General features: G+C 45.7%; 2 protein-coding genes across 3 annotated transcripts in view; one reads left to right on the top strand and one right to left on the bottom strand.

The window, feature by feature from the left end:
- The window catches only part of LOC139390450 (mucin-4-like), a 13,943-nt gene extending 8,427 nt beyond the window's left edge, over positions 1-5,516 (top strand). Inside the window, exon 3 of the mRNA XM_071137578.1 lies at positions 5,218-5,516. Within this exon, the coding sequence (XP_070993679.1) occupies positions 5,218-5,383 (166 nt within the window). The 3' untranslated portion in view covers positions 5,384-5,516. The remainder of the gene's footprint in view (positions 1-5,217) is intronic.
- The window catches only part of LOC139391188 (dedicator of cytokinesis protein 2-like), a 140,919-nt gene that overhangs the window by 59,790 nt on the left and 66,235 nt on the right, over positions 1-14,894 (bottom strand). For both annotated transcript variants that reach the window (XM_071138779.1, XM_071138778.1), the window contains exon 26: positions 12,127-12,222. In XM_071138779.1, the coding sequence (XP_070994880.1) occupies positions 12,127-12,222 (96 nt within the window). The remainder of the gene's footprint in view (positions 1-12,126; positions 12,223-14,894) is intronic.

The raw sequence follows: 14,894 nt of genomic DNA, 5'->3' as shown, positions 1-14,894 counted from the left end.
GGCGGCCTTTCTCAATAGCAAGGCTATGCTCACTAAGTCTGTACATCTGTACATCTCTCTCTCTCTGGGATTTGTCTGTCTCTCTCTCTCTCTGGGATTTGTCTGTCTGTATCTCTCTCTCTCTCTCTCTATCTGGGATTTCTCTGTCTCTCTCTCTCTCTCTCTCTGGGATTTGTCTGTCTGTCTCTCTCTCGCTCACTCTGGGATTTGTCTGTCTCTCTCTCTCTCTGGGATTTGTCTGTCTGTATCTCTCTCTCTCTCTCTATCTGGGATTTGTCTGTCTCTCCCTCTCTCTGGGATTTGTCTGTCTGTCTGTCTCTCTCTCTCTCTCTCTGGGATTTGTCTGTCTCTCTCTCTCTCTTTGGGATTTGTCTGTCTGTATCTCTCTCTCTCTCTTTATCTGGGATTTGTCTGTCTCTCTCTCTCTGGGATTTGTCTGTCTGTATCTCTCTCTCTCTGGGATTTGTCTGTCTGTATCGCTCTCTCTCTCTCTATCTGGGATTTGTCTGTCTGTCTCTCTCTCTCTCTCTCTCTCTCTCTCTCTGGGATTTGTCTGTCTCTCTCTCTCTCTCTCTCTCTCTGGGATTTGTCTGTCTGTCTCTCTTGCTCTCTCTGGGATTTGTCTGTCTTTCTCTCTCTCTGGGATTTGTCTGTCTGTCTCTCTTGCTCTCTCTGGGATTTGTCTGTCTGTCTGTCTGTCTGTCTGTCTGTCTGTCTGTCTGTCTGTCTGTCTGTCTGTCTTTCTGTCTGTCTGTCTGTCTCTGGGATTTGTCTGTCTCTCTCTCTCTGGGATTTGTCTGTCTGTCTGTCTCTCTCTCTCTGTGATTTGTCTGTCTGTCTCTCTCTCTCTGGGATTTGTCTGTCTGTCGCTCTCTCTCTGAGATGTGCCTCTCTCTCTCTCTGGGATTTGTCTGTCTGTCTCTCTCTCTCTCTCTGGGATTTGTCTGTCTGTCTGTCTGTCTCTCTCTCTCTGAGATATGTCTGTCTGTCTGTCTCTCTCTCTCTGGGATTTGTCTGTCTGTCTCTTTCTCTCTCTATGGGATTTGTCTGTCTGTCTCTCTCTCTCTCTCTCTCTGGGATTTGCCTGTCTGTCTGTCTCTCCCTCTCTCTCTCTGGGATTTGCCTGTCTGCTTGTCTCTCTCTGGGATTTGTCTGTCTCTCTCTCTCTCTTTGATTTGCCTGTCTATCTGTCTCTCTTTGGGATTTGCCTGTCTGTCTCTCTCTCTCTCTCTCTCTCTCTGGGATTTGCCTGTCTGTCTGTCTCTCTCTCTGGGATTTGTCTGTCTGTCTGTCTCTCTCTCTCTCTCTGGGATTTGCCTGTCTGTCTGTCTCTCTCTCTGGGATTTGTCTGTCTGTCTGTCTCTCTCTCTCTCTCTCTGGGATTTGCCTGTCTGTCTCTCTCACTCGCTCTGGGATTTGTCTGTCTGTCTCTCTCACTTTCTCTGAATAAAGATCAGTAATATTATATGATTCCCAATATGCTGGTACACACACACACACACACACACACACACACACACACACACACACACACACACACACACACACACACACACACACACACACACACACACACACACACACATTATGACACATCAAAAATCTCATACAGTTAATCCAAACTAAAGAGGGGGATCATTTTCATAGAAAAACACACTCACACACACTTTACAGTCATTCTGAGCCCATTGGGAGATGCTGATCGTTGGTTTATGGGTATTTATATTGAGTCATTTAGCAGAGGCTCTTATCCAGAGTGACTTACAGTAGAGGGTGCATACATTTTCATACTGGTCCCCCGCGGGAATTGAACTAGCTGAGCTACATGGGACTACAAGTGTGTGTTATGAAACACACACACACACACACAAATCAACAAAGTAATGTATTTGACGGTACAGTTATGGTGTTGTCACACACTCAGCGGGACACAGAGAGGGGGGTGTAGAATGAAGACAGTAAAGGACTAGAGCTTGCATGGAGGCTTCCCCCTTAATAATGATTTGAGCTGGAAAATGACAGTTTGATGTTTCCTGCCTTTAGGTGTTTTGTCAATCGTAATTAAGCTGCATGACAGTTCTGACAAAAAAAAGATACTGCACACACACACACACACACACACACACACACACACACACACACACACACACACACACACACACACACACACACCTGTTAGGAAGAGCAGCTTTCCCAACTATGGAATAATCCCCCAAACAATAGAGAGAGGAGGAACAACGGAGAGAGAGAAATGATCAATTATGGAAAGAAAGAGAGACGTGGGGGGGTGGACGTGCTTGTCCTTAAAAAGCTACTGTAAAACATACTGTGCAGGGAGGGATGTGTGGGACAGGTTAACACTTGTTTCTGTCTATGTGTGTGTGTGTGTGTGTGTGTGTGTGTGTGTGTGTGTGTGTGTGTGTGTGTGTGTGTGTGTGTGTGTGTGTGTGTGTGTGTGTGTGTGTGTGTGTGTGTGGTTTCAGTTGGAGAGAAGCATTATAATGTATTCATCTTGCTCTTCTCTCCCCTGTGTCTGCATCTGGCCTCTTACCTCTTTTCCATGTCTACTGTCCTCCTCTTTCCCCACACAATCTAACCTTCCTCACCTCTTTCCCCACGCAATCTAACCTTACTCACCTCTTTCCCCACGCAATCTAACCTTCCTCACCTCTTTCCCCACGCACTCTAACCTTCCTCACCTCTTTCCCCACGCAATCTAACCTTCCTCACCTCTTTCCCCACGCACTCTAACCTTCCTCACCTCTTTCCCCACGCAATCTAACCTTCCTCACCTCTTTCCCCACGCACTCTAACCTTCCTCACCTCTTTCCCCACGCAATCTAACCTTCCTCACCTCTTTCCCCACGCAATCTAACCTTCCTCACCTCCTTCCCCACGCAATCTAACCTTCCTCACCTCTTTCCCCACGCAATCTAACCTTCCTCACCTCTTTCCTCGCACAATCTAACCTTCCTCACCTCTTTCCACACGCAATCTAACCTTCCTCACCTCTTTCCTCGCGCATTCTAACCTTCCTCACCTCTTTCCACACGCAATCTAACCTTCCTCACCTCTTTCCCCACGAAATCTAACCTTCCTCACCTCTTTCCCCACGCACTCTAACCTTCCTCACCTCTTTCCCCACGCACTCTAACCTTCCTCACCTCTTTCCCCACGCAATCTAACCTTCCTCACCTCTTTCCCCACGCAATCTAACCTTCCTCACCTCTTTCCCCACGCAATCTAACCTTCCTCACCTCTTTCCTCGCGCAATCTAACCTTCCTCACCTCTTTCCACACGCAATCTAACCTTCCTCACCTCTTTCCCCACGAAATCTAACCTTCCTCACCTCTTTCCCCACGCAATCTAACCTTCCTCACCTCTTTCCCCACGCAATCTAACCTTCCTCACCTCTTTCTCCACTCAATCTAACCTTCCTCACCTCTTTCCCCACGCAATCTAACCTTCCTCACCTCTTTCCCCACGCAATCTAACCTTCCTCACCTCTTTCCTCGCGCAATCTAACCTTCCTCACCTCTTTCCACACGCAATCTAACCTTCCTCACCTCTTTCCCCACGAAATCTAACCTTCCTCACCTCTTTCCCCACGCAATCTAACCTTCCTCACCTCTTTCCCCACGCAATCTAACCTTCCTCACCTCTTTCCCCACGCAATCTAACCTTCCTCACCTCTTTCCCTCCCTCGTCTGCCTCTACATTTATTCCCCCTCTTCCTCTTTCTTTGCATGCCTTTTCTTTCCCTCTTGTTTCAATATTCACCTCATCATTTCCACTAGTACTCATCAAACCGCCCTGTGTATTCCATGTGACTCTCTCTTCCCCCTTCTCATCCCTCCCTCTTTTACTCTCCTAGAGGGCCCTGTGTATTCCATGTGACTCTCTCTTCCCCCTTCTCATCCCTCCCTCTTTACTCTCCTAGAGGGCCCTGTGTATTCCATGTGACTCTCTCTTCCCCCTTCTCATCCCTCCCTCTTTACTCTCCTAGAGGGCCCTATGTATTCCATGTGACTCTCTCTTCCCCCTTCTCATCCCTCCCTCTTTACTCTCCTAGAGGGCCCTGTGTATTCCATGTGACTCTCTCTTCCCCCTTCTCATCCCTCCCTCTTTACTCTCCTAGAGGGCCCTGTGTATTCCATGTGACTCTCTCTTCCCCCTTCTCATCCCTCCCTCTTTACTCTCCTAGAGGGCCCTGTGTATTCCATGTGACTCTCTCTTCCCAGTCACTGGTGTCATTACAGAGGTTTCATTTCACACTTTTATTTGTCAGGAGAGAGCAAATAAGTTGACTGAGTGGGTGGGTGTGTGTGTGTGTGCATGCACGCATGGTGTGTGTGTGTGAGTACGTGCGGGTGCGTGTGTCATTCCCCCTTATGCCTTCCCTCATCATAAGCTTCATTAACTCCAGATGCTTAATCCCTATGCATCTCATCTCGTCCCTCTCTACAGACACACCGACACACACACACACACACACACACACACACACACACAGACCTCAGCCTTGAACTTTCAAGCCAAACTTGCCACAGAAACACTCAACCTCCACTACAATATGACCTGAAGCACTTGAGAGAAGAAGAAAAAAAGAGAGAGAGAGAGGAGGGAGAGAGAGAGGAGGGAGAGAGAGAAAGAGAGAGAGGAGGGAGAGAGAGAGGAGGGAGAGAGAGAAAGAGAGAGAGGAGGGAGAGAGAGAGTCAAGGGGAGGGATTGCTTTGAAAGCATCTCAGGGGAAGAAGTATTTCCCTCAGCCCTTTGTTTTAGTTTCAACACTTTAAGATGACTCTCCTTCTCTCATCTCTCCAGCCTGTGATGTAGTGGTGCATGAAGTGCAAGAATGCTATGAACGTGAATCGATTTCAGAGTGTGTGTGTGTGTGTGTGTCTGTCTGTCTGATTAAGTGTACACTTGCACCGGCACATGGTACTTACGAGGTGTGAAGCATGTGTATCAATGTACAGTATGTTATTGTGTTCACATAACTGCATTTATATTAAAGTACATTTGTATAATTACAAGATATTGTGTGTGTGTGTGTACACGTGTCTAATGCTCTACCCTTCTGTCTCTCTCACTCACTCTATCTTTCTATCCTACCCTCCCCCTCTTTCTGTCTCCTTCTCTCTCCCCCTCTTTCTGTCTCCCTCACTCTCACCTTCTCCCCCACCCTCTCCACTCTCCCCCCTCTCTCTCTCCAGTGTGGAGCATGACTTCAGGCAGCAGGAAGGCAGGTTCCAGCCAGTGATGGAGACTCTAGACAGGGACTATGATTTTCCCCTCCCTGTCCCCAAACCTGCCCCCGCCCACCCGAACACCAAGACCCTCGTCAAGAAGCTACGCAAGAAGTGCTTCTGGTGGCTGTAGACACACACAGACACACTCGCCCACACACAACCATCGCCGGCGGTACAGTCGCCATGAAGACATTCCGGACTGCTGTTACCATGGGGATTGGACAGGTGTGTGTCTATGGACCATGGGGACTGCTCCTGTTTCATTGTTGTTGCTATGGGAACTGTACACCTGTTATGGTATCTATGGAGATCGATGGTTCATCTCTGACATGGTTGGAGAGCAAACAGTACATCAGCCCACAACTATGGGCTGATTGATAGTTACTTTAACCCAAAGTCTTGGTACAGTTACTGAGCTATGGATTTAGGGGAGACCTTAAACTTTGACAAGAGTTCAGTCTAGAAGGCTGTGACAGCGGTAACCTTTCCTTAGTTCTAACATCTGTCAGATGAGAATTCATAGGTGATTGACCATGTCACAGTGGAGAGAGGAACTCTACTACCTAAACAGAGACGATTCCATCATCAAGCCCTCTAGAGAGTGACAGGCCGTGCAACCAATCAACACTCTCCCATACTTGACTGACAAAGCGAGGATCCATTCAGGATTCCCTCCGAGTGCACCAAACACAAAGACAAGAATAAACACTCCACTCTACGAGCTTCCACTCTTCCACAATGCTATTGGTTATAACCCAAGCTCAACCAATTAGAATCAGCCTTTGCTTCTAAGACCACGCCCTATTTACTGTTTAACCAATCATCAGCACCAGACCCTAACCTGCCACATCAGTGCTTTTTTATAAACCATCCCAGTGTATGATCTCCCACAATGCTCTTCTTCTTCCTCTCACTGTGTTTCTGCAGCTGTTTGTAACAGTTATATTGGGATCCAATAAAGGTGTGTATTTTAAACAAAACATGAAGAGTCAGCTTAAAGAGTGATTGCCTAAAGCTTTTTTTGTGCCATGATGACTCACTTAAAGCACTTTTGACTACCACCATTTAGAATGAAACTGTGGTACTATGAATGAATAGTAAAAGCTGAGGGTTTAGTCTGGGAGGGTAATACTGTGGTACTATTGATGGATGGTAAGAACTGAGGGGTTAGTCTGAGAGGGTAATACTGTGGTACTATGGATGGATGGTAAGAACTGAGGGGTTAGTCTGGGAGGGTAATACTGTGGTACTATGGATGGATGGTAAGAACTGAGGGGTTAGTCTGGGAGGGTTATACTGTGGTACTATGGATGGATGGTAAGAACTGAGGGGTTAGTCTGGGAGGGTAATACTGTGGTACTATGGATGGATGGTAAGAACTGAGGGGTTAGTCTGGGAGGGTAATACTGTGGTACTATGGATGGATGGTTAGAACTGAGGGGTTAGTCTGGGAGGGTAATACTGTGATACTATGGATGGATGGTAAGAACTGAGGGGTTAGTCTGGGAGGGTAATACTGTGGTACTATGGATGGATGGTAAGAACTGAGGGGTTAGTATGGGAGGGTAATACTGTGGTACTATGGATGGATGGTAAGAACTGAGGGGTTAGTCTGGGAGGGTAATACTGTGGTACTATGGATGGATGGTGAGAACTGAGGGGTTAGTCTGGGAGGGTAATACTGTGGTACTATGGCTGGATGGTAAGAACTGAGGGGTTAGTCTGGGAGGGTAATACTGTGGTACTATGGATGGATGGTAAGAACTGAGTGGTTAGTCTGGGAGGGTTATACTGTGGTACTATGGATGGATGGTAAGAACTGAGGGGTTAGTCTGGGAGGGTAATACTGTGGTACTATGGATGGATGGTAAGAACTGAGGTGTTAGTCTGGGAGGGTAATACTGTGGTACTATGGATGGATGGTAAGAACTGAGGGGTTAGTCTGGGAGGGTTATACTGTGGTACTATGGATGGATGGTGAGAACTGAGGGGTTAGTCTGGGAGGGTAATACTGTGGTACTATGGATGGATGGTAAGAACTGAGGGGTTAGTCTGGGAGGGTAATACTGTGGTACTATGGATGGATGGTAAGAACTGAGGGGTTAGTCTGGGAGGGTTATACTGTGGTACTATGGATGGATGGTAAGAACTGAGGGGTTAGTCTGGGAGGGTTATACTGTGGTATTTGAAAGTGTATAATAAAGATGTAATAAGTAACTAAACTGAAAGACGGACTGAAGCAATCAATACTTTCTCTCCAAGAAAATACCAAGTCCCTTGTTTTTAATCAGAACTCCATTTTTAAGTCAAGACCCAAATGGAATTGGCCACCAGCCACCAGCCACCAGCCACCAGCAGGACCCAAGCAACAATTTGAGAAACACTTAAAGGACTGAAGAGAATCATTTAGAGGGCAACCAAGGTAAAGATCAATAAACTGGAAAGCATCTTCTACAACTGCACTAATTATATGGTAGGAGACTATGGAGGGCAGCATGGGAAGCCAAGTCAATTGGGTTGGAGCAAAACCCTGCAAACACGTAATCGTTGAAAAAAAAATATTTCACCTTTATTTAACCAGGTAGGCCAGTTGAGAACAAGTTCTCATTTACAACTGTGACCTGGCCAAGATAAAGCAAAGCAGTGCCACACAAACAACAACACAGAGTTACACATGGACTAAACAAACGTACAGTCAATAACACAATAGAAAGTCTATATACAATCTGTGCAAATGAGGTAAGATTAGCAAGGTAAGGCAATAAATAGGCCGTAGTGAAAAAATAATTACAATTTAGCAATTAAACACTGGAGTGATAGATGTGCAGAAGATGAATGTGCGAGTAGAGATACTGGGGTGCAAAGGAGAAAAAATAACATTATGGGGATGAGGTAGTTGGGTGGGCTATTTACAGATGGGCTATGTACAGGTGGAATGATCTGTAAGCTGACAGCTGATGCTTAAAGTTAGTGAGGGAGATATGAGTCTCCAGCTTCAGTGATTTTTGCAATTCATTCCAGTCATTGGCAGCAGAGAACTGGAAGGAAAGGCGGCCAAAAGAGGAATTGGCTTTGGGGGTGACCAGTGAAATATACCGTATGGAGCGTGTGCTACGGGTGGGTGCTGCTATGGTGACCAGTGAGCTGAGATAAGGTGGGGCTTTACTTAACAAAGATTTATAGATGACCTGGAGCCAGTGGGTTTGGCGACAAATATTAAGCGAGGGCCAGCCAACGAGAGCATACAGGTCGCAGTGGTGGGTGTACAGTGCCTTGCGAAAGTATTCGGCCCCCTTGAACTTTGCGAACTTTTGCCACATTTCAGACTTCAAACATAAAGATATAAAACTGTATTTTTTTGTGAAGAATCAACAACAAGTGGGACACAATCATGAAGTGGAACGACATTTATTGGATATTTCAAACTTTTTTAACAAATCAAAAACTGAAAAATTGGGCGTGCAAAATTATTCAGCCCCCTTAAGTTAATACTTTGTAGCGCCACCTTTTGCTGCAATTACAGCTGTAAGTTGCTTGGGGTATGTCTCTATCAGTTTTGCACATCGAGAGACTGAAATGTTTTCCCATTCCTCCTTGCAAAACGGCTCGAGCTCAGTGAGGTTGGATGGAGAGCATTTGTGAACAGCAGTTTTCAGTTCTTTCCACAGATTCTCGACTGGATTCAGGTCTGGACTTTGACTTGGCCATTCTAACACCTGGATATGTTTATTTTTGAACCATTCCATTGTAGATTTTGCTTTATGTTTTGGATCATTGTCTTGTTGGAAGATAAAATCTCCGTCCCAGTCTCAGGTCTTTTGCAGACTCCATCAGGAGTCATTCTTCCAGAATGGTCCTGTATTTGGCTCCATCCATCTTCCCATCAATTTTAACCATCCTCCCTGTCCCTGCTGAAGAAAAGCAGGCCCAAACCATGATGCTGCCACCACCATGTTTGACAGTGGGGATGGTGTGTTCAGCTGTGTTGCTTTTACGCCAAACATAACGTTTTGCATTGTTGCCAAAAAGTTCAATTTTGGTTTCATCTGACCAGAGCACCTTCTTCCACATGTTTGGTGTGTCTCCCAGGTGGCTTGTGGCAAACTTTAAACAACACTTTTTATGGATATCTTTAAGAAATGGCTTTCTTCTTGCCACTCTTAAATAAAGGCCAGATTTGTGCAATATACGACTGATTGTTGTCCTATGGACAGAGTCTCCCACCTCAGCTGTAGATCTCTGAAGTTCATCCAGAGTGATCATGGGCCTCTTGGCTGCATCTCTGATCAGTCTTCTCCTTGTATGAGCTGAAAGTTTAGAGGGACGGCCAGGTCTTGGTAGATTTGCAGTGGTCTGATACTCCATCCATTTCAATATTATCGCTTGCACAGTGCTCCTTGGGATGTTTAAAGCTTGGGAAATATTTTTGTATCCAAATCCGGCTTTAAACTTCTTCACAACAGTATCTCGGACCTGCCTGGTGTGTTCCTTGTTTTTCATGATGCTCTCTGCGCTTTTAAAGGACCTCTGAGACTATCACAGTGCAGGTGCATTTATACGGAGACTTGATTACACATAGGTGGATTGTATTTATCATCATTAGTCATTTAGGTCAACATTGGATCATTCAGAGATCCTCACTGAACTTCTGGAGAGAGTTTGCTGCACTGAAAGTAAAGGGGCTGAATAATTTTGCACGCCCAATTTTTAAGTTTTTGATTTGTTAAAAAAGTTTGAAATATCCAATAAATGTCGTTCCACTTCATGATTGTGTCCCACTTGCTGTTGATTCTTCACAAAAAAATACAGTTTTATATCTTTATGTTTGAAGCCTGAAATGTGGCAAAAGGTTGCAAAGTTCAAGGGGGCCGAATACTTTCGCAAGGCACTGTATAAGGGGCTTTGGTGACAAAATGGATGGCACTATGATAGACTACATCCAATTTGCTGAGTAGAGTGTTGGAGGCTATTTTGTAAATGACATCGCCGAAGTCAAAGATTGGTAGGATAGTCAGTTTTACGAGGGTATGTTTGGCAGCATGAGTGAAGGATGCTTTGTTACGAAATAGGAAGCCAATTTAAATTTGGATTGAAGTTGCTTAATGTGAGTCTGGAAGGAGAGTTTACAGTCTAACCAGACATCTAGGTATTTGTAGTTGTCCACATATTCTAAGTCAGAACCGTCCAGAGTAGTGATGCTAGACGTGCCGGCAGGTGCGGGCAGCAATCGGTTGAAGAGTATGCATTTAGTTTAACTTGCATTTAAGAGCAGTTGGAGGCCACAGAAGGAGAGTTGTATGGCATTGAAGCTCGTCTGGAGGTTAGTTAACACAGTGTCCAAAGAAGAGCCAGAAGTATACAGAATGGTGTCGTCTGCGTAGAGGTGAATCAGAGAATCACCAGCAGCAAGAGTAACATCATTGATGTATACAGAGAAAATAGTCAGCCTGAGAATTGAACCATGTGGCACCCCAATAGAGACTGCCTGAGGTCTGGACAACAGGCCATCCGATTTGACACACTAAACTCTGTCTGAGAAGTAGTTGGTGAACCAGGCAAGGCAATCATCGTTTTAGAAAGAGAGGGTCCAGATTGTCTAGCCCAGCTGATTTGAAGAGGTCCAGATTTTGTAGCTCTTTCAGAACATTAGCTGTCTGGATTTGGGTGAATGAGAAGTGTGGGGGGGGGGGGGGGGGGGCAAGATGCTGTGTTAGGTGCAGAGCTGTTTACCAGGGTAGGGGTAGCCAGGTGGAAAGCATGGCCAGCCGTAGAGAAATGCTTATTGAAATGCTCAATTATTGTGGATTTATCGTTGGTGACAGTGTTTCCTAGCCTCAGTGCAGTGGGCAGCTTGGAGGAAGTGCTCTTATTCTCCATGGACTTTACTGTGTCCCAGAACCTTTGGGAGTTTGTGCTACAGGATGCACATTTCTGTTTGAAAAAGCTAACCTTTGCTTTCCTAACTGCCTGTCTATATTGGTTCCTAACTACCCTGAAAAGCATATCATGGGGGCAATTTGATGCTAATACAGTACGCCACAGGATGTTTTTGTGCTGGTCAAGGGCAGACAGGTCTGGAGTGAACCAAGGGCTATATCTGTTCCTGTTTCAAAATTGTTGGAATGGGGCATGCTTATTTAAGATGGTGAGGAAAGCACTTTTAAAGAATAACCAGGTATCCTCTACTAACTGAAGGAGGTCAAAATCCTTCCAGGATACCCGGGCCAGGTCGATTAGAAAGGCCTGTTCGCTGAAGTGTTTTAGGGAGCGTTTGACAGTGATGAGGGCCGGTCGTTTGACCGCGGACCCATTACGGACGCAGGCAATGAGGCAGTGATCGCTGAGATCCTGGTTGAAGACAGCATACGTGTATTTAAAGGGCAGGTTGGTCAGGATGATATCTATGAGGGTGCCCGTGTTTAAGGGTTTGGGGTTGTACCTGGTAGGTTCATTGATAATTTGTGTGAGATTGAGGGCATCTAGTTTAGATTGTAGGACGGCCGGGGTGTTAAGCATGTCCCAGTTTAGGTCACCAAACAGTACGAGTTCTGAAGATAGATGGGGGGCAATCAATTCACATATATTGTCCAAGGCACATACATTGGAACAAGCAGCAACGGTGAGAGACTTGTTTCTGGAAAGATGGATTTTTAAAAGTAGAAGCTCGAATTCTTTGGGCACAGACATGGATAGTAAGACAGAACTCTGTAGACTATCTCTGAAGTAGATTGCAACTCTGTCTGGCAGTTCTATCTAGTTGGAAAATGCTATAGTTAGGGATGGAAATTTCAGGAATTTTGGTGGCCTTCCAAATATTTGACTGGTGAATAGTGGACTATTGCCTTGGGAAGGGGGGTAATTAGGTTTACTCACGATCAGGGCGTGTTCACGACCCATGGTTATGACTGTACGGTTGATGGTCCTGAGGAGACTGACCACAATGTCCTGAATATGCTGGAATGTGTCACCCTGAAAAAGAGAGAGAGAGAGAGAGAGAGAGAGAGAGAGAGAAGGAGAGAAGGAGAGGAAGGTCATTAACCATTTGGAGTGAAAAGAGAGACATGTTTGTAAATGTTTTAGACAGACTCATATACATACCTTCTATATCCACTCAACATCACTCACTAAGGCTTTCATCAGTCATGTCTTAGATCTCTACAACCTGACTCATTCTCTTTTCTCTCTGTGTGCTTCGCCAAAGTAATTCACTGCCCCCATTGCTGCCGCAGGTAGCCTAGTGGTTAGAGCATTGGGCCAGTAACCAAAAGGTTGCTGGATCGAATTCCCTGAGCTGAAAAGGTAAAAATGTGTCATTCTGCCCCTGAACAAAGCAGTTAACCCAGTGTTCCCAGGTAGTCATTGTAAATAAGAATTTGTTCTTAACTGACTTGCTTAGTTAAACAAAGGTTAAATTAAAACAACATTAAAACAATTGCTGTACCCTACATGACAGTAGAGGTGAAAGGTCATTGATTATTTGAGTCACCTAGGTATCCTCATCAACTACTGCATATTCATTTAATCTGGAATGACATGTAATAATAATAATAACACATGTGATTCAGCTAATTCAAATCCAGTGTGGATACCTGTTACATATATGTGTCGTCCAGGGGATCCAACCCACTATCCTGGCGGTGCAGGGCCATGCTCTACCACTGAGCTACAGAGCACTGCACACACACACTCTCTCTCTCTCCTCCAGACAGTGTGCGTGAGCCCACTCAGTGGTGCAGCGAGGCAGCTAGCTACTCTATCCAGGAAAACATCTGCTGTGTCCTCCAGTACGTTACCTTGTAATGACCCTGACTGTGTGGCTGTTCAGCTTATTTACAGTACCTTGAGACAAGCCCTATCTAAAGCCTTGTGTTGTTCTCTAGACTTTGAAAACTGTCAGTGGGAATTATACCCAAGCTACCGTATTTAGAGCCATATCAACAGTGTGTATATGTGTGAAAAGAGTGTGTGTGTGTGTGTGTGTGTGTGTGTGTGTGTGTGTGTGTGTGTGTGTGTGTGTGTGTGTGTGTGTGTGTGTGTGTGTGTGTCTGTGTGTCTGTGTGTATCGGTCATGTTGGTACGTGATTTAAAGGGATTGATTTGAGGCAGGCAGACATGATTAAATTAAATTCTGAAATTGGTCACTGGATACCGTCAAGGTAAACAGAGCAGAGTGGATGTGTCATCACACACAAACAGATGTCATAGTGCAGTGAAGCAGTTGTTCCTATGTCTGAATGACTTTAAATAAGACATTTCTGCATCGTTTTTGTATCATATCTCTCTCCCAAACCCAAACTCACCTTGACAAGCACACACACACACACACACACACACACACACACACACACACACACACACACACACACACACACACACACACACACACACACACACACAGACAGACACCCTCGCCTCGCTAAATCAGATCAGAGTCACACAGTGCTCCCTCTACCTCAAATAAACTCTCTCTCACAACTCCTCCTAAACACACACAGACACACACACACACACTGTGCTATTCCCCAGGACATCTGTATCTGTCTCTCCCCTCTCTAGTTCAAAGACATGTTTGGCGTGACAACTTAATCAGGTACACTCTACATCCCCACGGCAATCACTCAGTCTGCAGCACAGTGTGGGAGCGTCTAGAGGAGGAGAGGAGAGAGGGAGGACAGGAGAGAGAGAGAGGCAGGAGACAGAGAGGGAAAGAGACTGTGAGTGAAGTGAAATGGGGCATGAAGAACTATGCAAACCCCTTCTCTCTCCCCTCTCTCTCTCTCTCTCTCACTCTCTCTCTCTCTCTCTCTCTCTCTCTCTATACCTCCTCTCTCCCTCTCTCTCTCCTCCCTCTCTCTCTCCTCCCTCTCTCTCTCCCCTCTCTCTCTCTCTCTCTCTCTCTCTCTCTCTCTCTCTCTCTCTCTCTCTCTCTCTCTCTCTCTCTCTCTCTCTCTCCCTCTCTCTCTCTCTCCTCTCTCTCTCTCTCTCTCTCTCCCTCTCTCTCTCCCTCACTATACCTCCTCTCTCCCTCTCTCTCTCTCTCTCTCTCTCTCTCTCTCTCTCTCTATCTCTCTCTCTCTCTATACCTCCTCTCTCCCTCTCTCTCACCCCTCTCTCTCCTCTCTCTCTCTCTCTCTCTCTCTCTCCCCTCTCTCTCTCTCTCCTCCCTCTCTCTCCTCTCTCTCTCTCTCTCTCTCTCTCCCTCTCTCTCTCCCTCACTATACCTCCTCTCTCTATACCTCTCCTCCTCTCATGTGTTAACATTGCCAAAGCAAGTGAGGTAGACAACATACAAAGTGAAAATATAAAGTGAAAAACAACAAAAATTAACAGTAAACATCTCTCTCTCTCTCTCTCTCTCTCTCTCTCTCTCTCTCTCTCTCTCTCTCTCTCTCTCTCTCTCTCTCTCTCTCTCTCTCTCTATACCTCCTCTCTCCCTCACTCTCTCCTCTCTCTCTATACCGTGTCTCTCCTCCTTCTCTTTCCCGCCATCTCTCCATTCCTTCTCTCTCCTCCCTCATCTTTCTCTTCCCCATGCATCTCCCTGCTAGTTGTTTTTCTTTTTATCTGTGAGGTCACTCTTCAGCCTTCCTTGTTTCTCCCCCTTCCATCTATAATATTCTCTCACATCAAATCCTTCATAT

Source organism: Oncorhynchus clarkii, chromosome 31, assembly GCF_045791955.1.
Source record: "Oncorhynchus clarkii lewisi isolate Uvic-CL-2024 chromosome 31, UVic_Ocla_1.0, whole genome shotgun sequence".
NCBI classification, from domain to species: domain Eukaryota; kingdom Metazoa; phylum Chordata; class Actinopteri; order Salmoniformes; family Salmonidae; genus Oncorhynchus; species Oncorhynchus clarkii.
This window is presented reverse-complemented; position numbering and strand designations above follow the sequence as displayed.